Source organism: Mus caroli, chromosome 9 (genome assembly GCF_900094665.2).
Source record: "Mus caroli chromosome 9, CAROLI_EIJ_v1.1, whole genome shotgun sequence".
NCBI lineage: Eukaryota > Metazoa > Chordata > Mammalia > Rodentia > Muridae > Mus > Mus caroli.
The window spans coordinates 77,181,105-77,205,347 of record NC_034578.1 but is presented as its reverse complement, the minus strand read 5'-3'; the positions used below and the strand labels follow the sequence as shown (position 1 = coordinate 77,205,347).

The window sequence follows — 24,243 nt, the reverse complement described above, 5'->3', positions numbered from 1 at the left end:
TATAATACATGTTGACCATATTTGCTTCCTCATTACCCTTTTTTTTCCTCTTGTGAGGTTGATGTTATCAGTTTGACATTATGTGGAGACATTACCTGGGAGATAGGCCTCCAGAAATGCTCATGGGGAATTAAACTGATTATATTAGTTAGTGTAGAAAGACCTGTTCACTGTGGGCGGTGCCATTCCCTAGCCGGGAAAGGAGTGTAGAAGTGGAGACACTGAACAGGGCTGCAGCATGCATTCATCATTTCTCCTGAATGTGGATGAAGATGGGGAAAGCTACTTGAATCTCCTCCTGTCTCTTTTGTTATGATTGATGTACTTTGAACATCCTGAATTAAAACAATGCTTTTTTTCCTCCCTTAAAAAAAAAAAAAAAACAAAACTCAAGAGTACAGTGAGTCACACCTGTACTCCCCAGAACACTGGGGCAACAACAGGATGACTGCAAGCTCAGGAACACCCGGAGCTCCATAGCAAGATCGAGGCCACCCTGAGCTCTATGACGAGACCCTGTCCAAAAATATAAGAAAAAAAAAAATCAAGGGCCAAATGTATAGCTAAGTGGTAGAGTATTTGCATAGCATGAACAAGATCCTGGGTTCAATGCCAACACCACCAAAAAACAACAACAACAACAACAAATACCAGAGTGAATCAATAAAACACTGTTAAAAGATGAACTTGTGATAAACTTGGCATTTATAAAGGACAGAAAAATATTAAGTTCATTTTTGTCTGCAGCACACTGAAGAATGTTACTATAATAATTGCTTTTACCTGTTTGTGTGGCTGAATACGTGGTTGAAAGGGGTTGGGTTGCACTGGGACTGACATCCTGAACCTCGTGCTTACCAGGTAAACATCTAGCACTGAGAATAATTCTAGTCCTCTAAAAACTGGCTTCTCATTGAAAGGAAATGCAGTTTAAAATGTACTTCCCACTATTCCAGGGTTATCATGTTTCCTTGGATAACCACTAATAATAGTTTCAAAAGACCATTTGAAAAAAAACTGTTTTCTTTCTCTCTTTTTTTTACCATTTAAAGATGTCTTTATTAAGTTAAGGCCTTTCTGACATTAAGACATGTCTGCTCCTGGAAGCACCCCATTCCATTTCAAAGATGATAATATGCACCAAGAATCTGCATCTGCAGTTCACCTCAACGTGGCAAGCTGCCCCCGGGTAGAGAGTTAGCCATACTTCAACTATAGACAAAATGCTGTTCACAAAGGACAGACAGACTGAGGGAAGGCTACTACCAAGCTCTGCTAAGACAAAGCAAGCAAGTCCTTCATAATTCCTGCTTCACAGACTGTCTGTCAGGTAGACTGAGCCAGAAGGCTGAAGATGGGAAAAAAACCTTCTTTCTTATTAAGTATACTCACGGTACTTCGAAGTTTATCCAGAAGCAAATTTAATTGTGTCTAGAAAAGAAAGAAAATACAATTATTTCAGAAAGTCAAAACATATAGTGGAGATGAATTAATATTAACGGTCCAATATTAGACTAAAGTAACATGCAAAAACAACCACATGTAACATATTATAACAACTTCCCTGCACACAAACTCTGGAACAGGCAGCATCATGCAAAATGGCTAATGAAATGTCAAGGACAAAACCTTACATTATTAACAGACACTTGTGTAATGAGGGCTGAAAATTATGACACATTAACAAATGGGATGAATAAGGCAACTCTGCAGGCGATGGGTGGAAGCCCGTGCAGATCCTGAGGTGCACAGCGTAAAAGCTGCAGTGCAGGATCCAGGTGTGCGACAAACAAGGCGCCATCGTGCCGCATGCTATGAAGCCTGAGATGTTTAAAAGGAGCTCCATTTGTACATCGGGATGGGCCCCTGCACCACGGCAAAACAGCTGTCCTAATCTGGTTTCAGAGATCCCCTTCCCTACTTAAAAATGCTATATATTTCAAGTGCTTTTAAATCTTGAACAATTTTCTTTAAAAATGTTCCCCAATGAATACAGTCACTATGCTTTCTAGTTTCAGAACACTGATTATAATTTGCCCTGGTTCAGTGCACTTAAATCATGTTTGTTTTGCTATTCTACAAAGTAATTTTATGCTGAAATGCTTATTATGCTACTTGGAAAATACAAATTAAGATGCTAATTCTTAAATTAACATATTGTGTTGAGCACAGCTGTAATTAATAGTAATGTGTAGACATTGCTGAATGCTTTTCTGTGAGTGAAGGAGCACTGCTCTAAGAAAGCTTTTCCTGAGTATTGTCAGATTTAATCTGATGAAGAGTGCAATACAATGAACCTAATTAAGAGTAGATTACTGGGCTTATTATACAGGTATTAAGATCTAGGGAGAGAAACAATATGTCTAAGAGCATGGAGATAGCAATGGCAAAGCCCAGGCATCCAAGTTCCTTCTCTTACTACAAAGCTGCTTGATATTAGAATAAAATGGATTTGTCATGGGACTGAAGAATACAGTCACACGCACAAAGCTGGTTGACAGAAGCCAACATCAGTCTGTACCTCAAACAACTGAAAAGCAAGTCAAGAACCTCTTTGGAAAGAAAACAATGGTTACAAATCCACTCTCTTTTAATCCACAAACAAGTGTGATATTTTGCTCCCCTCAAAATGGGGGATAAAGTCAGAACAGTGGAAGCAAAAAGTAAGGCGCAACAGCTGAGAGGACAGAAGAGAATGCTCATTAGCACGAAGCCACAACCCAGAAGAAGGGAGTGCTCTCGGCAAATCAGGCCTTGTTTGCATAATTTATTTAATTATCTTTAGATTTGCCCTCAGCGACCAGAAGCTTTGGGTTCTCCGGAGCTAGTTACAGGTGCATGTGACCCACCTGATGCTGATGCGAGTGCTTAGGACAGAACTTGGGTCTCCTGCAAGAGCTGTACACACTCAGCCTCTAAGCCATCACTCTAACCCCTTAAATTTTCACTTGGTGGGAAACGACTGGAAAGGAGTCTGCTTTCTGTTTGTCTTACACAGTTCAAATTTAATTCAATGAGCTACTGAAGTATGTTTAAAGTGAGGAGTCCTATTATGACTCCATACCACTCCAGCATGGTAGCACATGCCTTTAATCCCAGCACTCAGGAGGCAATGGCAGGTGGATTTCTGAGAGTTCAAGGCCAGCCTGGTCTATATTGTGAGTTTCAGATCATCAGGGGTTACATAATGAGACCCTGTTTCAAAATAAAAATAAAAAAAGACTTCATCTTAAAGCAAACCAGAGAAAAATGTATGTGGAATGTATTGTTCATATCACTCACTGAGAATTTTCAGCAGTCAGTGCAAAATGTAGCTAACAGTTATATAGATGAACAGTTACAATGCATTTAAAGCCTCCAAATAAAAGGTTGTTTATCCTATCTATCATTTTAAGTACATTCTTACTAACACTAGCACTACATTCACATGAGATAATGTGGTTTTGCTCTCTGAGGATGATCTAGTGGTTATGCTACCCAGCCTGGCCCTGAATGCCTGGGCTCAAATGATGCTCCTTCGTTTGCCTCCTGAGTCACCTGGGACCTCAGGGGCCATGACACCACATCTTGCCAACATGCTACTTTCAAACCAACCTTTTTTCAAGTGTTTAATCTGGAATGGAAAAATACTATATAGAAAATATTGCTCACTGAGTATGTAAGAACCCATAATTAATACATCTTTAAACAAATTCAGCTATCTAAAAGTGTTTTATGACTTCTATATTTACATTTAAAACGCTTTAAAAAGCTTAGCTTTTAGAAATATTAGTATCAAATTTGATATTTAGGATCATGTCAATTCTTTCTGTTTTCTTTTTGTTTGTCTTGTTTGGTTGTTGGCTTTGAGACAGGGTCTCACATAGTTCTGGCTGATCTTGATTCAGGTACCAGAGTCTGGCCTTGAAATCTAAATCCTCCTCCTAGCTCTCCATCCCCTGAGCTGGGATTACAGGCCTGTGTCACCAAGCCCAGTTCAGGACCCATTTCAATGGGAAAGGGATTTGAGAAGCTTTCTGCTTCTCAAAGTAAGCACCACAGATCTCTTTACACTGGTGGCTCTCAAAGTGTGGGTTGTGATTCTCTTAGAAATAATGTATCAGATATCCTGCATATCAGATATTTACATTACAATTCATAAAAATATCAAAATTATGGTTATGAAGTAGCAATGGAAATAATTTTATGGGTGGGATCACCACAACAAGAGGAACTGTATTAAAGGATTGTGGAAGAATGAAAAGCACTGCTCTAAATAAATATAAATATACTTTCTAATTGCATCATCTTAAATATTTAAGTATACATTTCAAATGGCAGTTGTATAGGAAATACAGTGATACTTTCTGGAAATTAAGAGAGAATTTAGTTACATTTCTTTAGTCTATACATTGTAATTATTTATTAAGGTTTAAATTTTATATGAGCAATTAATAGCATTCTATCACTAAAACACACCTTCTTTTAAAACAATCCTTATTAGACTTCAAAGAATTAATTTTGATTCAAAAACTGATAAAAAAAAACAAATTATTCCTTAAAGTTATATCAGCAAATTGAAGTTCACCAGAGAAAGCACATCTCTTTTATATGTTATCAAAGCGTCAATCAAGTTTTATTGTCATTCGCATGCCCACAGTGCCATGAGAGGAAGCGCGAGGCTCTGAGTTACAAACTGGACCAGTCCTCTGAGATGGGTTCTTTAGCATAGCAGCCATGCTGTGAATGGAGTCTGGGAAGATGCGCATTTACCTGAAGCCCCTGGCTGTGCCTGCTCTTCCTCACTGCTCAACTAGTCCTCTCTAGCCATCCCGAGCTCAACTACCGCAGCTAAACAGAACTGCTGAACAGGGAAGGAAGCAGAAAACACACGGTGGGAAAGAGGAGACTTGAAGGCGGCCAGTATGTGGAAGCAAGAACATCAGGAGAATTAATCAGATATGCAGTATAGGAGCACGGCCTGAAAATATAAGCATTTCTGTACTGTACAGTCAGGTACTAGGACGACAGTTAGATCTTACATACAAGCATCAATAATGCAGGGTCATCTCTTGAGACACACCTGTGGCACTTCTGTGATCTACCTTACAATATAAAACAATGAGTGGGTTTTTTTTTTAATCTTAAATACAGGCAAAAAAAAAAAAAAAAAAAAAAGCCCAGCAATTAAGATATTTAGCACAAATACCTTGAACTTGTTTCCCACGCTGATGAAGCTAAGTTTTCCAGCCTTCTGTTTTGTATCTTTGTTGTTATTTGTAGATGACTCAAATAATGCCCTTATAAACTTATCCCTGGACTCACATATCAAGGATTCAAGAGACATATGTAGTGCATCATTATTTTTCTCCACAAACTGGGTCTGAAAAAAAAAATCAAATAAAATGTTTCTATCTGCATTGTGATAAAAATACCCTACCTGAACTCTGCCCCATGCAGTTTTCTGAGAAAACACAAACGCTCCATGCCCACACTGTCCAAGGCAGCAGGGCATGGGTAGTCAGCACTTTAAGGGTGATTAGTACCAAGGAACTGGATTTTTACGGCTACTCAAGCCTAACTACCCAGACACTCCCATACTGCAGAGGGTGGCTTCACACCAACCGCCTTCGCCTACGCAATGCTTTACTCACTGTCTCATAGCACACGGCCCCTGCAAAGTGCCTGATGATAAAGCCTTCATCGTCTCTGAGGTTCCTGTGGACTGCCAGCTTAGATTTCCTGGGAATCTGAGGGGAAAGTACACATATAAGTTACTATGTTATCAAGAAGACTGTCAGTGACTCCTTAGACAATTACAGATGCAAAGTACCGAAACTCATAAGGGGACTTTCACATTTTTCACAATCATAATACTTTTAAATATCAAAACACCTTAAAGTATTTGCGGAATATAATTAAAATTTGGTTGTATCTTAGTGGAAAAAAAAATTGGTGTAAGACCAAAATATACACATGTGCACACCTACCACACAAGAAACATACACACATATATGCCTGCTTCACACAAAACATACACACAAACATACCTGCCACACTTAAAACATACACACATATGCCTACTACACATAAAATATATATACAATGTATGCCTGTCACACACAAAATATATATGAATACCACACACAAAACATATACACATGTGTGAATGTCACACACAAAACATATACACATACATGAAAACCATGCACAAAATATATACACATGAGCCATGTGGGTCTTCCAGAGGAGGGAGGGGGACATAACCCACCCACAAAACTTGCAACCACACATTTGTCCTGCCTACAAGATGCACGGGGATAAAGATGGAGCAGAGATTGAGAAAACAGACAACCAATAGCGGGCTCAACTTGAGACCCATCCCATGGGAGACAGCCAACCCCTGACACTATTAATGATACTCTGCTATGCTTGGAGACAGGAGCCTAGCATAACTGTCTCCTGAGAGCCTTTATCCAGCAGCGGATGGAAACTGATGCAGAGACCCAGAGCCAAACATCAGGCGGAGATCAGGGAGTCATGTGAAAGAATGGGGGATAGGACTGAGCAAGCTGGAGGGGTCAAGGACACCACAAGAAGACCTACAGGGTCACCTAACCTGGGCTTGTGCAGACTCACAGAGACTGAACCACTAACCAAAGAGCATGCAGGAGGTGAACCTAGGCCACCCTACACATTTGTGGCAGATGGGCAGCCTGGCCTTCATGTGGGTCCCCTAACAATTGGAGTTGGGGGCTGTCTCTGACTCTGTTGCCTTGCCATTGGATCCCCTTCCCCTTCTTGGACTGCCTGGTTGAGCCTTAGTGGAAGAGGAGATGCTTAGCCTTGCTGTAATTTGATGTCCCAAAGTGAGGTGGTACCCAAAGGGGGCTTCCCTTTCTCCTCTGAGGAAAAGGGGAAGGGTAGTGAGGGGAGGGATTTGTGAGGGTGGGGCTCTTTGGGGGGGGACTTGAGCTTGGTTTCCAGGACCCATGTCTGTTAGCTCCAAACCACTGCTCTCTGAACTCCGCAGGCACTGCCATGAGGTGCACATATCCATACATGGACACATAAAAATAAAATCTTTTTTTTAATAAAACTTCATTTGAAAGTGAACATAAAACATTAAAATTGTTGTGTAATTAACCACCTATTTCTACAGCTCAATCTTCATGCTCACTAGAATCACTCAGGAGGGAGTTTTAAACTTCCCTCGCCCCACAGTGTTCATAGAGAATGATTCCAAAGTATATCAAGTAAAACACCATGAGATCAGCACCAAACACTTCCGGTGTCTCAAACCAACCATCCTGACATTTTACACAATAAGACTGAAACCACTTCAAGGAAACTACACCGTTTCCTTAAAACTTAACATTTAATTATAGTATCTCATATTTGAATTATTTAAACTTTCTAAAATACCTTCACATGTGTGATCACATCTGTCTCTAAAAATAACCCAGGGTAAAAGAGAGAGTATTATTTAAACTGGAAAGACTAAGCCATGGGAGCCCAGGTCTGAGCTCTTAGAATAGAGAAAGGGCCATCACCCAGGAGCCAGAACGGGGGCTCTTCTGCCACACCACCTCGCCTGCACCCTAACCCACCGTCCTCAAATGCCACTCAGGCATGTCCCTTACCTACCCTGGTCCATCCTTCATCTGTAACTTGAGGATACTAATAGGATTAAATAAAGTCATTCAAGTAAAAGCACTCAGACAATACCAAGTGCTCCATGAACAGCCATCACATTCAGTTGCAAAAACATACAGCTAAACTAATGGCAGATGGAAATTGGGATTATTGCTTTGTTCTTGCTTGTTCTCCCTGAGCAAAACAGTCAGACCTCGTTCTCTTGCTGCCTTTAAGGTACAAGTCTCTGGGATTATTCTGGTTACAATTCTGTTTACTGATCTGGTGAAGGCAACCATGCATGACCAAGCACATATTGAACGAGCAACACTAGGTACACAGCTTTAAAATTAGCAAACATTTTGTCGAGAATACATATTGTCTCGTTTCTTTCCACCAAAGTACTGTGCGTTAGGATAATTATCAGGGCTTTGTAAGACTGTAAGACAATGGAATAAGAAGTTCTGAGGTCCAGACACGAGGTTTTCAGCCACGGAATCTATGATGTTTTGCCAACTTTTTAAATTAAATTTTAAATTATCCTTGCCTCTTTTTTAACATATTAATAGGGTCTCTAGTAACATCCGGTGTGTGTGTGTGTGTGTGTGTGTGTGTGTGTATGTGTGTGTGCGCGCACTGTTATTTTGTTAATAATAAATAGAAGTGAGCATATTTGTTACCATTCATTTAAGAAACTTGACCTATCAAAGCAATGACTGGTACACTATTTTACAACTTCACACATACACAGTTAATGGAGGCATTTGCCAACTGGTACCCTATTCCCACTAAGCGATTCTAAGTAGTGTCTCTAGTTTCTTTTTGTGTCTTTTTTTTTTTTTTTTTTTTTTTTTTTTTTTTTTTTTTTTTTTTTTTTTTTTTTTTTTGAGGGATGTGAGGAGAGTCCCACTGCTAGTCTCTCCGTCATGAGGCAGCATCTACCTTTGTGACTGAAACTGAAGTCAGCGTTTCTGTGCTGCTCGGGCTCCTATTGCACTCAGGGGTGAAGCTGTGTGCTATCTCAGGAGACAATGGCTGAGTGCAGGCACAGGGTTGGAGGAACACAGGAAACCGTTTACACAGCCACAGACACCAGGTTCCCTGAGAACCACTCCACTTCCGCTGCCACCAGGACCAAGAGCCAACAGCAGCTGAGCAACCTGGGCTTCTGTAAAGGCATGCTCTCACCCTATTTCTATCGCTCACCTTGTCTCCTCTTCCTTTATGCTACCTAATCTTCCCACCAGTTGGGTGTCCACTTCCCTCTCTGGCTGCATGAGCTGCTGCACTCAACTAAAACTTTATCACCAAATATGTATGCATAGAGAAAGGCACATAAACACATACATACACATACTCTCACACACATAATGTTATAACCATCTAGAGACAATGTTTGCTGGCTATAATCTAATTGCTCTCGTCTTTGGATAACGATGACTCTAGCGGTTAACAACATCTGAAACCTAGTGCAGCTGCCAGCCTAGAGATTTCTCTTGCCTGTAGAAGCCCCATTTTAGAAAGGCAGACTCACGGTGAGCCGGAAGTGGTCTTTGTGCTTCTGGTGAACCACAGATGTGAAGTGCTGGTCACTTGGCTGGGGAAGACGATTTTCTTCATCCAGAATATCCAGGATTCCCACTAATTTCACTTCGATTAAATCTATTTTAAGATATCAAAACATTCATAGTGATGAAACAATACTTTAAGGAATATTTACTTTTTGGCTTCAAAAAGTATTTGGATTATAAGAGATAATCATGAGCATATGCAGTAGAAAGCCATCTAGAAATAGGAGAATTTTTCTTTCAAATATGGTATCTATTTAAAGGTAACATCATAGTTTTAATACAGGTTAGGGGGAAACAAAGAAAGTGACTCATCAGCCCCTGCATTCGTGGCCCCAGGAACATCACAAAAGGACATGACAGAGTGTAAGACCCAGAACACCAGGAAGCTGGCTGTGAAACTGTCTCTCCTATAAATGGATGTATAAAAAGACCAGAACAATGGCAACATCAATAGACATATCAATGTGGACGAGGGAAATTTCATGTGGTCCCACACCTAGATAAAGAACCATAGGCAACTAGTGAGTTTTGGAAGACAGAGGATTAGCCTCTCTTAGGCATAAGCCCCTTATGTTTTCCTCTGCAAAGTAGTCAGCCTTGAAACCATATACATACAAGTAATGAAATGGGCTCAGCAAGTTATATCAATTTGATACATACATACATACATACATACAGATATGGATATAGATTATATGAGCTAGAATAGAGTTCTAGAACACAGAACAAGAAGCCAAAGTTCCCACTGCATAAATCAGAATGTGACACTTCTCTGAACATTGGTGATGAATGACAATGAACATGCTGAACTAGCATAAGACAGAAATGGGAAAATGGATCAACAGAAGGGGTGAAGTTCCTGGCAGATTGACAACCCCACAGCCAAAGCACAGAGGTGAGAAGAGATGCAGTGGCTAAAAGGATGCTGAGCAGAGCAGGGTAGAACAGGGAAGACTTAGAAAGGCTACACTGACACAGGCTGCTACACTGACACAGGCTGCTACACTACACTGCAGTCAAAATCTAGACAATATGGTTATTGTGGCTGGATTATCAATTGAACTTTCAATTCCCAGACTTACCAACACTTAACTTTAGAGATGGGATGGGCAAGAAAAGAAAGAGAGAGGTGGGAGATGGAGAGATGGCTTGATAGCTAAAAGGACTGGGGTTCGATTCCCAGCACCCACACAGCAGCTTACAACTGTCTGTAATTCCAGTCCCAGATCAGATGCTTTCTTCTGACTTCTGTGGACACCAGGCATAAATGTGGTTCAGAGACACACATGCAGGTAAAACATCCATACAAATTAATTGATTGATTAATTAGTTAATTAGACAAAGAGTGAGCTGGAGGGCAATGGACGGCATTTCTTTTTATTGATAAACTCAAAGAAAAGCAGAGGCCCTGTTCTGCAGTTTCATGGTATTATCTAGCTTTAACATGAAACTTCTAAAGTCAACTTGCAGTCAGTGACAGATATTGCCATCCACAGAAGAGAACAGAACCAAGAGGCCCTGGCAAACCTCACCAAACTGTGCACTTTGTCCTAACAGACAACACAGCTATCTGCTTATTCCCTGAATCATGGTGCTTCCCCTTTACCTGGGTCACCAAATAGCCTTCAGAGTAGTAAAATATGTATCATAATAATCAGAGCTTTTAGAAAACCTTTCAACCTAGCTGAGAAGGATGCCTTGTGAGGACAAATAACTGGCAGGGCGTACTACAAAAGACCCCATCTCCAACGCCACAGTCCCAAGTCCAATAACTGTCTAAACCACTGAACACAGTGGTGTTCCCAGCAAATGCGTCCATCATCTCCCCCATATTTCCCAAAGGCAGAACACCAGTACCCATACCTATGCAGTCCTGATTGTCCACGTAATGGACTTCATTAACACCCAGGCCCTCTTTCTGATACAGTTCTTGTTCCTGTAAATCAAACATGATAGTCATCAACATGGAAATGCCATGCAATGTAAAATGCCACCAGACTTTGGTGTCATTTCAGTTACTGGTTAAACTATAAAGATTTTTACCAACAGGTATAGCCCTAAACGGTTTCCTGAAGATGAAACTAAGTTTAGACCCTTGCTGCCAACTATGGGTACAAAGAATCCATAGCAACATAATACATATAATTAGAAAGAATGATATATCAATAATATCTCCACAAAAACATATTCTCTATATGTAAATCAGTATCTTCTTAAAATAATTTTGAAACCATTTTTTATCATATGGGTAACCTATACATTGAACTTAAATGTGTTCTACCATTTCCCCTCACCATGGTTAAATATTTCTTCTCATGACCTATGCCAGGAAAGTTCCTGAACATTCTACAAGGCACAGTCAACTTGAACACAATCTGAAACTGGAAATTCATATACAGATTTAAAGGACTGTGATAAAAGCACACATAAGACAGTGCACCCTCCTGATGTGGCTCTTCTTTCTATGTGGAGTGTGACTCAGCTGGTGTGAAAAGGGCGGATTATAGCACGTTACAGGCAAAGCATGCATGTGGCACAGCAAAGGAAGGACTAACAGCACAGCTGGACAGAACAGAGACACTGTCTTACAGGAGAACACTTGCTTTACTCATTTGTTTATGCTACAACTGATTACCTGCAGCCTATTCAAAAAATCAACAAATGCAATGATATTCCAGAAACCTTACAAAGACAAAAATAAAAACAAAATATAGAGGAGGGGGGCGGGGAATAGATGAGATGGAAATAAAGAAAAAAACCTACAGCTCAAAAGCTCAGGAATGGCAACCCTGATGATGAAAGAGAGGAAGTACAGGGTGTGGACCTACAGCCAGGAAAGAAGAGTCAAGCCTAGGGAAGCCGTGGGATGCCCGCAGACCTGCCTTCTTCATCTGAACAAGGATAGGCTGCGCTGGAAAAACTTTCCAGTTCCTCTACTAGAGCATCTTCAGTCAGCAAAACCTACCGCAGACAGCACAGAGGAAGGAAACAAAGGTACTCATGGGAAATACTGGAGGTTTTAGGGGAGAAAATAATGAGCCTTGGAACAAGTCAATTATCCAAAGCTATCTTTGCTTTGACTGAACTCTAAAGAATCATTAAATACCTTTTCCTAGTCTATCTTGGTATGCTGAGTGTCAGGCATGCCCACAGTTACACACTGAGAGCAGAGGAAGGAAGTTCCTTCCTGAAGAGGAAATGGTGGCCAATGACAGGTCACTCAAAAGCAGCTTGTAGCATACAAGATGGCACAGTAGGCACAGTGCTAGCCCCGGGTACTCCTGGGCAGTGGCTGCTCAAAATCTCCTGACTGGCGCCTTTGCTCATGCACATAGGGAGGGGAGGCAACAAAATGTGGCAGACAGAGCAAGCAGAAACAGACACTGAGAAGGACAAGAGAGGTTAAGGCCAAGGATGAGAGTGGGAAGCTGTTTAACAGTGGCAGAAATAGAAACAACCAAATCAGCACAGAAGCTGAGCAGACTAATGAAAGTCACCGGTGAGCAATCACAGGCCTCCCTCCTGCAAAGCAGCCTATTACCTCTTACAGGAGCCACAAACTCCAGCTAAACTGCTGAACTGGGAGCACTTGCTGGACCACCTGGCCACCTCATGTCAGGCTCCCTCAGTCAGGGTAATTGCAACGTGAGTTTCTTCCTTGAAATGTAAACAGCTTAATGTGAACCTTAAATTTAAATATCATTACTCACCTCCTTCAGGATCCTTTCATTAAAAAACTGTTGGAGTTTCTCATTGCAATAGTTGATACAAAATTGCTCGAAGCTGTTGTGCTCAAAGTACTCTGCAAACAGAAAGCCAGAGTAGAGCTGTCACCATCGACAATTGTCTGGGCTTACAAAACACATAAATTGTTTGTTCTATGTCCCCAAAATGTTCTAAACTCAAAACTTATACTGTCAGGCACTAAAATTAGGTATCAGAAATACCTTGTCCAAACACGCAAATGTTCTATGGTTTGAAAATCAAAAAATTATTAGTAAGTTCTTTTTTTTCTTAAATATATATTTATTTATCATGTGTGAGTACACTGTAGCTTTCTTCAGATGCACCAGAAGAGAGCATCAGATCTTATTATGGGTGGTTGTGAACCACCATGTGGTTGCTGGGATTTGAAGTCAGAACCTTAGGAAGAGCAGTCAGTGCTCTTACACTCTGAGCCATCTCTCAAACCCCGTAAGCTCTTTCTAACATAAGTTTCTAAAACACTGGTACTAACGCAACCTAGAGTACAAACATTATTTAAAATTTATGTACTGTAGGAGATTTTCTTCCTGTTTAATCTGTTACCAAGAATTCTATGATAGTGCTTCATTCTAAAGTTAAGGGTTGAATTATGTCTAAGACCCATGAGGTTCTACAATTTCACACTCTGAATATGTGTATCATGCTAACAAGTGTCTAAAGATGATGAAATCTCATCAATGATGGGAGTTTATGTGTTCCAAAACTATATTCCAACTTTATTATTTTTAGCAGCCGTGTTTACGGGGTTTCTCTCTCCTTCAGCTGTACAGAGTATGGAGACTTCTGCAATAGTTTAGATGAAAATGTTTTAATTTTAGTACTTTCTCTGACTGCTGCATAATTCAATGCAGACATGAACTTATAAAGAAGTTATGTCAAGTGAATCACGAGAAGAAAAGGTTTCTGATGCTTCACGTTGATTTTCAACTTGATTCAACTGAGAAGTAAATACCAAGAACACTGTTAAAGCACACCTCTGGTGTTGTGAGGGTCTTTCTAGAGATTGCTACCAAATAGAAAGTCCTACCCTGAATGTGAGAAGTACCATCTCAGAGGCTGGGGGTCCAGAGGCAACAAGAGGGGGATCAAAAAGCTACCATAAATAGTCATATCCTCTCCCGCCCCCCGCCCTCTCCCCTCTTGCCCTTCAGGATGTGAGCAGCTCTGCTCCACCATGATAAGGCTGAAAACTCTGAAACCTCAAGGCAGGGTAAACACTGCCTTCTTTTGCTTCTCTCTAGTATTTGGTCATAGCAATGAGAAAGGTTACCACAACAGCTTTAGAGAAAACATTGTTGTATTTGTTTGTTTGTTTGTTTTTTAAAAATCAAAAACAAATTAACAAAAGAAACAATGCTTACCGAAACCAGCAATATCCAGGACTCCAATAAAATAAGAAGATGTTTCAAAAGGAAAGCACTGATTTACCCTGTTCACCACGTGGTCAAAGAGATGGCTATAGACAGTCTTTGCCAGAGCATCACGAGCATTGTTTGCCTGCTCCACTTTCAGGGGGACCCTAGGAAAACAAGAGTCCAAGGAAAGGTCCTTAAAGGGACAGACTGAAAATATTATTGCGTACATAAAGTCAAAGTGTATCTGAACATATTGCCTATACTGAATAATTAGTTACCAAGTTTCAGGTGAGTAGGCAGAGAAAATTAAGGAGAAAATTACAAGAGACATACTGTAACAATGAACTAAAATTAGATTAAAATATACTACTGTACAAAAAAATCTTTTTTTTTTTTTGCCTTTCCAACTCTTGTATGTAGTGACTATATGGGATGATGGTATTCGATATTGCAGACACAAATGCAAGCTGTTTTCCTCCATAAAAATTAGAGTCTAATAAAAAAGAGCATATCATAGAGGGGGGCTTTCCAAATGCCAGGCCAGATCTTAAGTACTGAGCGTAATGGGAAAATACAGAAAGTGTCCATTGTTGAGTGACTTTTAAATTATTCAAGCATGGACTGGGCAATGGTAGAGCGCTTTTAATCCCAACACTTGGGAAGCAGAAGTGGGTAGATTTCTGTGAGTTTGGGGCCAACAGAGTGAGTTCTAGGATATCCAGACCTACACAGAAACCCTGTTGAAAAGTCAACAGAAAACTATTCAAGCATGCTTGATATGGTACAACATACATACAATTCCAGCACTCAGAAAGCTGAGGCAGGAGGACTGTGAGCCTAAGGCTAGCTTCAGCTACATAGCCAAACCCTGCCTCAAAAATAAATAATACATAAATAAATAAAATAAAGACTTTCTCAAATAAACTCTATATGAGAATTCCCTATAAGTTTGTGTGTATACAATACAGAAAACATGAAAGAGCTATTATAAGGCAGTATAGAAATGGGGGTGCTCTTTGTTCAGCATGAGTGGTACTGAAGAAAAATAATTAATTGGCTAGTTCATTAACTTAAAATACTGTATCACTAGGAAAAAATGTGTGGCAATTTTCTTGTTTGTGAGACAAGGTCTTTCTGTGTATCTTGGGCAGGCCTCGTCACCTTTCTGCCTCAACCTGCCAAACGCCAGGATTACAGGCTTGTGCCACCACACCTGGCTTTGTTACAGTTGCCAAATACTTTTCTGAGTAGGTCACTTGTGTTTGTTGCTACCATATTTCAAATAGGATGGGACTTAGAAAGGGATGGAGAATAGACTTTTTCCTTTAAAGTAAAGACTTTGCATTGCAGTACTTGTGAATGGTGACCCTAAGAACCAATTTCATGCTACTGTATCTAAAACCAAAATTCGTAAAATATATGCTATTAAGCCGATACGATGCAATCTGGCACAATCTGAAGCTCTTGGTTACTGATTTTAAAAGGCTTAGGCGTTTGGGAAATGGCTCACATGGTGAAGTGCCTGTCACAGAAACATGAGGACATACATTGGGATTATGCCCATGTGAAAGCAAGTGTAGAGACTCCATCTGGAACCTAACTGTGAGGAGGGAATCTCTAGGACTCCCTGGGCAGTCAGGCCAGCAAAGTGGATGAGCTCTGGGCGGCTCCGTGAGAAACCCTGTCTCGGAAGATGAGGGGGAGAATGGTTGGGGAGGATACTCACACCAGCCTCCAACCTCCACACACACAAGTACACAGGCACCCGAGTGCATACACACATCACACTGCCCCACTGACATGTACAAACATCATGATCACACACGTGCCCACACAAAAGACAAGTGAATAAATACTTCCAAGGGGACAAGAAATAAAAAGATGTGGCTATGGCCTTATTTTCTATCACTTGTGATTTTCTCTAAATGAAAAAAAAAATAGCAACAAGAAGTTCCCTAGTAAGAGTTTTAGTGCACACCATTTATATGGAAAAGAACTTTTGAAGGAAAGGACTCTGTCGCCTAAACAGTCAGACACTTAAGCCACTTACATTTTTATAGCTGTGCAAAAGCATATCTCGCCTGTTTAATAAATTCCAAACTTGTGTCATGGAGAATATGTCCAAGAAATAACTCCAAGCTGTGTGAATCCCCATTTATTTATGTGATCAACTACAGCTGTTGGAAGCCCAGAATCCTGAACTCTCCGGCACAGCTTGAGCATTCAAATGGCAAGAAAGAATGAATGATGCATAAACCCTGACCTTAAATCTCAGGGTTTTCAGAATCTAAATGTTTTTCCGTGACAGCCCACAAGGCAGAACTTGTGCGGAGCAATGAGGTAGAGCTTACTTTATAACGGTTCCTTTGGTGCCCCCTGCTGTGGTGAGCATGACTCGAGTGGTTAAACTGACTCGAAGATCATCTTGGTCCAAACCCAGCAGCTCAGCACAGTATTCCAGGGATGGGGCAGATTTGTTCTTCAGATTGCAGCCACCTAAGGAGGATGTTGCCGTGTGAAGTTAATAAGCACTAGGTAAATGACGTCTTCTAGGGTTGTTTCTTAGCATTTACTTATGTAACATGATGGGATAGATGACGCTTGCTTTTAACTTTCAAACCCAGCTCACTTTTTTCCCTGTCCTTGTTGGACACCCCTACAACAAGTTCAACAGGGAACCCTAACCTGGGACAGAGCCACAGGGAAAGAGACCCTTCCCAACAGCAGATTCACATTCCACAGTTTCCATTACCTACTGCCAACTAGATGCAGAACTATTGTGGAAAATTCCAGAAATAAATAATTCTTAAGTTTTCACTTCTGAGCTCTGTGACAGAACTGCCTGCCACTCCCGCCAGGACTATAATCACTTTGTCTGACAAATCTACATTAAAATTATACACAAGTGGGAAAAACAGGAACCCATCTGTTTACTTAAATATTTCTTCATTTTCTTTTTTTTTTACTGTACTGCAGCATTTCTTACAAGAATAATGCAGATCAATATTTAAAAAAAGTTTTTAATCTTGAAAAGGCAAAAACTGTAAGATAATATCTATATTACATTAATGTCACTCACTCCTTAAAGATGTTCTCTAAGCATATTTATTACTGTTATGTTGTTTATTGTGATATTGTTACTGTTATGGCATGCGAGGTTGTTGCATGGGATTTTTAAAACATAGGTAGTCTTAACAGGTACTCTCTACACTTCCACTAAATAAAACAAGTTTTATGACATCGGGGAGCCTTACAAACATGCATCAGAAAAGGAGTTTTTCTGCACAAGTCACCCAAGGAAGTTATAGGAAGCTATAGGAAGTTATAGGAAGAAGAAAAAAAAACAAGCACCTCATTTTTAGTTAGCAAGACATGTTTCATATCCATGGAAGGACACAGAAAAGAATGAAGATTAATATAGAAAGTTTAGCTATTAAAACAACAATAATAATAACAATAATAAAACTATCTAATGTTTATCTCACCTCAGTCTCCCTGTATGCCTTCTATTTCTCACACAATAGAAAGGATTTTTTTTTAAGAGAGAAAGTAAGTACATGCCATGCCCCTATTGATCACTCGCACCCGTCAGCTGGTCACATGACCCTATTGATCTCTCGGCACCTTTCAGCTGATCACATGCTATTTCTGGTGCTCTATACAGCTTCATGTCCTTCCTCAGGGCAGTAATGAGAGACAGGAAACTCTCATACCACTTCCAACCACTTGCCATTTCTAACATTCCTATGTACATCACTATTCTATACTTATAATTATTTTTTGCATTACTTAGCCTCTCCCACAAGCTCCCTTCCTGTAGTGATGCTAAAGTACAAATGAAATGCATGTCTCGATATATTTACAAAGGAAATTTTTCAAATCCTCTTTTTAGAAGTCTCTGATTATTAAGGCATATTCCAGGTACCTAATTTTGTTTCAATGCATTTTCACGTCAAAGAAAATGAAGAGCGGTCTGTGTTTCATTTGATTTATTTACTTACTATCTGCCAAACACCAGTGTTCAGAACACTTTGTAAATACTTAACTCATTAACTTCTCTTCACAACTCAAGTTGAAGACTATTATCTCTCCATAGTGAGATAACTAAGACACAGGAGGGACAAGGTCATACAAAGAGATAGCACATGATGAAGCAATTTGACTGATGGCCATGTGATCATCCAGTACGCTATGTTATATCTAACATTATTGATGGGATCATTGGACAGTAGACCTGAAAGTCACTGAAGACTGTCTATCTTAGTCTGTTCACTCATGGATGACAAGGCTCAGTGGCCTGAAGGTAATGAGAGACAGTTATGACAATTGTCTGAGCTAGTCAGGCATGAGTAGAATCAGGGCCTCCTGTCTATCACTTTATTGGTAGCTAAGCTCAGCACTATTATGCAGTTCCATGTCTGCAAAAATGGAGGCATCTCCAACCTCATCATTCTCTATGTTTCAATTAGGACTATGAAGGATCTTAATGCATAGAAGACATTTTTCTCCCAGTGCTTGGGATCAAACTTATGGCCTCAAAATGCTAAGCAGAGCTGGGTCCCATGGAACATATCTGTAATCCCAGCGCCTGGGAGACTAGAAGCTCACTTTGAGGCCAGTCTAGGCTACATGAGACCTGTCTCCAACCAGGGAAGATGGCTGAGTGATTAAGAGCATGTTCTGTTCTTTCAGAGAACACAGGTTCAGTTTCCAGCACCCACAAGGTAGCTCACAACTGCCTGTAATTCCTGTTCCACAGAATCTTACGCCCTTATGGTTTCTATGGCACCAGGAAGACATGGAGTCTGCATATACTCATACAAATAAAAATGAAAAACAGAAACCTTCAAATTTTAAAAAGGAAAGATGGGAGCAGAGAGAGAGATGGAGAGAGGAGGAGAAGTTCTCCACACTGTGACAATCTCAAGCCCAACCCATTGTTTCTTAAGTGGCCTTCCCCTCTTTCTCTGGAAGTCCCTTCCCTATACATATGCCACTACTAGGAATTGTACTTCTTAAAGGCACTCATGTATTATTTCACTTTGCAAATGAACGCACCTGTGGGATCTGAGTCAAACCCATAGTATTGGCCGCTGTATTAAGTGGTGCTGCAGACTCTTAACTCGCACTTTCTAGGAAAATGTATTAACGCAAAACTGGAAAATGTTATATTCTAAAGGGGCAGGTAGTAAATATATTTGGTTTGATGGGACATGGTCTCAACTGACCACACCTTTGCCACTGTAGCATACACACTGGCATAAACAATACACAGACAATAGGTGTACCATATTCCTCTAATACTGTATTATAAAAGCAGGTAATGAACGAGGCTTGTCAATTTCATACTCAGTTATCAAATCTGCAATTTTGAAAAAAGTCTTATAGCTTATACAGAAATGGAACCATTAAGAGTGAAAAGGCACTATCTTGATAGCACTTAAATACTTTTGAACATCATTAAGAAAGAAACATTTTTATCTCTCACTAAAGAAGGATGTACTGCTTATATTAAATCACCCCAATTAACTGATTCAAGTTTAGATCTATGAAACAGAAAAAGTTAAAAGTGTATATTAATGGATAAGAGAATTACTCTATTAACTAGTAAATTTTTTTAAAATATGAACTTCATAGTAGCTAGTAATTTGTTCATGACCATGTAGCATTCATTGTCAAAGTTACCATATATCAGAAGACATCACAGAAATTTGTTGTAATTTCGACAAACATATAAACAAGTCACTGAATACTCATACAGCTAGCAGAGGACAAACATTATCCTTTAATGAAAATATTAAAGAAATAACCTGAAGTGCTTCCGGCTTCCTCAAAATCAATATTTCCAAGGTGCAGGACACCAGCTACAACTCGAAACAGATCAAGTTTTTCTTCATCATCCAAACCAATTTTTTTCATGGCTGTGCACATCCTGATAAAATCTCCATGGTCATCTAATAGAGGATCCTTCAAGGAACCTGCCTTAACATACTATAAAACAAGAAGTGTCAACTTACTGGTCTTTATGTCGTTCAAATAAACTAAAAACTACAACAGCAGGTCTATTAATGCAATGTATGACATGCAAAAATAAAATTGTCAACAGAAATTTGAACACGTTTAAAAACAGAATGGTATAGAAAGTGTTTGCAAGAGTGCTCTGTGTTATTTCTTAAAACTTCAAGTGAGTCTATAATCCTTTCAATAAAAACTTCAACTAAGACAATGGAGTAAGATGTTCTGTAGTTAAATCATGATGCTACCTCTAATGTACTGTAAGTCTAAGATGTTAAGAAAGAATAAATTAGTGAAAAGGGAAGGAATGGCTGAGATGAAGTGACAGCCTCTGATCAAGAAGCAATCAGGTAGGAATGGGTGTTCATCTGATTTTGTCATTAAGGTAAGAAATGTTCCACAATAACCCAGGTAGGTTACAAATATATGTATTTTTTTCTCAATTAAAAATAAATATGCAAAACACAGGACAAGTGAAAAGAATTGTAATAGGGAATTTAATGTTCCAATAGGCATGGAACTAGGTTAATGGCTGACAAATTACATCCGTGTTAACAAACAATCCAGATTAGGTTACTGTGCCTTCATGGCCTGACAAATAGTCCTGTAACGTCTCTATGTTGTATGTATGAGGTGAGGTGAATTATTACACAATAGGCTAACTCCAGGAATCCATGCAAGGGCTTTCTGGAAAAAAAAAAGAAAACATGAACAGAAATTCTGTTTCTCTACTAGAAGAATTTGCATCTTAGGTATGCATATGTTAGGATCTAGCAAACTCAGACGGAGGGGGAAGAAAGTTAGGCCTGCAAAGCTAAGAGAAGAAACAGAAAGAGAAGTTACTAGACACAGAAAAACCCACCTAGAAATTTTCCAGAACTTGAGCACTAAAGCTAAAGTTAAAATAAAAACCTCAACATCAGAATTATCGAGCATCAGAGATGTCTGCCGCTTCCGGGCAATGTTTTCTTCTCCCAGCATGCAACTGTGGCCTGCTAGTCACAAGATGCTTTAAATGTCTGATTATGTGCCAGGTTTCCGGAAAATGTCTAGAAAATGAAATTCTATTCTGTTCTTTAAAAGAGAAGAAGGCAACAACCACATGCAAAGTTGAAAGAAACACTGTCATGCAGGATTTTTAGTCTCGCAGCTGAGCGTCGGCAGCATTTTAATTTCTGTTTTCTAACAAGTCCTCATGAACTATTTGCTTCACAGCAGACTGAAAATACTGCATTCTCCTAAAATTTGCACACAGCAGAAAGACACCCAAACAGAATGAAGCAAAGGGCTTAATTAGTCAAAATGATCACCTCGTCCTCCTGACAAAGAAGAGATAAAAGTAATTTAAATATATTAATCCACGGTTCACCTGTACATATCACACGCATGCACATTCTCTCTGTGACATAAGACTTCTGATAAAGCATTTCACTCTAAAATATGGAAGGAAGGTACTTTCCTGGCCGGCGCCGCACACGCTCATGTGCACGCTGCTCTTTGGAGACTTAAGTATGTTTTCCTGTCTCCCCACAGCCTTTTCTTTGCTTTTACATTTTTTGTGTGTGTTTTCCCTACAGGACTGCTGCAGTTATTTTGTATGGCTTTTGATTATCTTAGTGGAAAGACTACAACTTATATATTTTGATGGTATCTTATAAGAACATAGTCTTTCAAGATGTAGTAAATATTATAATAAATGTTGATGTTGCTTCCAAAAGTCTCAGCTGTGGCTGTAACATAAAATTTATGCATAACTCAGATATCTATGTCTCATGTGCTCATGAATGAAATGAGAATTTCATTTTTTTTCTATTCATTTATATTAACGTATTTTACATATAATTTATCTTACGTAATCTGACTAAAATCAAAACATCTGATTGGCAAGTGCAGAACCATTAAGAACTGCTAACAGCAAAAGTTATTCAACTGACATAAATATCTTTTTAAAAAATAAGTCAAGATTAACTAGTACCAATAACTAATCATGATTTAGTTTTATTAACTGAAATGTGTTGTTTAGATACAATAAAATACTAGAATTCTGTAGGTTAAAATTTATAAAAGTTTAAAATTCTTAAACATTTAATACGTTTTAAATAATAATTACATGATTCTTAGATTATTTAGTAAGACAACCATATGTGAAACCTCATAATATATTTCAGATATATTGTTGATACAGCAAAATTATATGTAAACAGTCTTTCACGAGAATGCTTAAGGTATTTACAGTCTATGTCAAATCTTACTTCAGTAGACAATAAATTAAAAGGCACACTTTATGCTTTCTCCTTGGATGGTCCTCAAAGGCCCCTGTGTGGAGGACTTGGTTCTCTGCGCAGCAATATCCAGAGGAATGGCTTTCGGGAAGTGGCTGGGTCAGGCCCACTCTGATCTTACCAATAGATTAATCACTGATGGGCTATTAGGAGGTATGGAAACTTGGTTGACCGAACTAGCCATCTAGTTCGGTCTTTATCTTGTGGTCTTTATCTTGTCTCTGACACACATCCTCTCCCCTTCCTTTCTTCTGTCTCACCTCTCACTCACTTCCGGCCACCATGGCAAGCAGCTTCCCCTAGCCATGTGCTCTCTACTGTGGATTCCTCCTCACCACAGCCCAGAAACAGAAACGACTAACCATGAACTGAAATAGAAAACTGGGCAAAAACAAATCTCCCATACTTCCGGGTGATTTGCTCGTGTGTTTTGTCAGAGCTGCGGAAAGCTTATTAATACTTAACTACAAATAGTAATATCTGAGTATGCTCCTGAATTATGATGACTCATAAGCAAGTCCATAGCATAGGAATCCAAAAGGGAAGATGAAGAATCAGTGAGTTTGGGCCCAAGAAGAACCAGAGCCCCGCTGCTCTACATACAACAGAGGTCTAGAGTGTCACACTACAAGAGAAATGGGGGTTATAGTGTAGTTTTAAGACATATACCTGGAAGCAACAAGTTCCAAAACAAAGACAAATCCTTCAGCAATATTTTTTACAGTAAAGATTTTCATTCAAAATATAATCTACTGTACCTCAGGACTTTTTCGGTTCTGTAAAATCTGTTTGTCCGTTTCTTTGTTAGCGAAGAATCTAGTGCAGCCCCGGTTTAAATACTGAGACAAAGAATTAAAGGTACAATTACCATAGGATGCAAGGGGAAAGATCACAACGACAAAGTGAGCTCAAGTTCAGCCTGGGCTGCATAAAGATGCTCTGCCTTAAGCAAACAAACAAGGAAACAAAAACCAGAGAGCCGAGGGTGAAAACCGTGACCCAGGATCAGCCTGGCACACACAAGGCCCTGGGGTTAATCCCAAGAACTGAAAACCGTTAAAGGTTTCGGAAAGATGCTATTTCCTCCGACTTTGCTGTGGTAAAAAGGCTGTACCTGTTCTGGCCATCCATTGTCACGCTGTATGTTTTCGTCATACTCCACAATTTTTTGCCTGACTATACCAAATGCTTCCACAAAATGTGTACAAATATTTTTAAATTGATAATGTCGAGCATTTTCAGCTTTTTATTTTGCAAGATACCAGTGGTTGCTGCAAATATGCTAGAGCAGTAAATCTCTAAATTATAAATCAGTTTGGATAAAGTAATGCCAAAATAAAGTTCAGCCACTGTAAAAGCATGCATGCTACTCCAGCTCTGCTTTGTGTTAACAACCAATCAGTAAATTAGAAGGACAAAGTAACAAACAAACTACCTAATGAAATTATCAGAATGCTTTCTGGCCATTTATAGTGAATTATTTGGGGAACATGATAGAAATGTGGCTGTATGTTACATAAAAGGAATATCAATTATGGCATATGTAGACCCCCAGCTTACTCCTGCCACCGCTGGGACCGCCCTGGAGGAAATGAAATCTGTCCTGGTGGTCCACACCATAAAGACCGTGATGATCTGATA

At 39.6% G+C, this 24,243-nt stretch overlaps 1 protein-coding gene across 5 annotated transcripts in view; it reads right to left on the bottom strand.

The window, feature by feature from the left end:
• The window catches only part of Myo6 (myosin VI), a 143,965-nt gene that overhangs the window by 37,547 nt on the left and 82,175 nt on the right, over positions 1–24,243 (bottom strand). For all 5 annotated transcript variants that reach the window (XM_029482050.1, XM_029482049.1, XM_029482051.1 and 2 more), the window contains 10 exons: positions 23,361–23,441; positions 20,116–20,296; positions 16,657–16,801; positions 14,312–14,469; positions 12,896–12,987; positions 11,049–11,121; positions 9,149–9,276; positions 5,634–5,729; positions 5,189–5,362; positions 1,393–1,431 (listed from right to left, as the gene is read on the bottom strand). In XM_029482050.1, the coding sequence (XP_029337910.1) occupies positions 1,393–1,431; positions 5,189–5,362; positions 5,634–5,729; positions 9,149–9,276; positions 11,049–11,121; positions 12,896–12,987; positions 14,312–14,469; positions 16,657–16,801; positions 20,116–20,296; positions 23,361–23,441 (1,167 nt within the window). The remainder of the gene's footprint in view (positions 1–1,392; positions 1,432–5,188; positions 5,363–5,633; positions 5,730–9,148; positions 9,277–11,048; positions 11,122–12,895; positions 12,988–14,311; positions 14,470–16,656; positions 16,802–20,115; positions 20,297–23,360; positions 23,442–24,243) is intronic.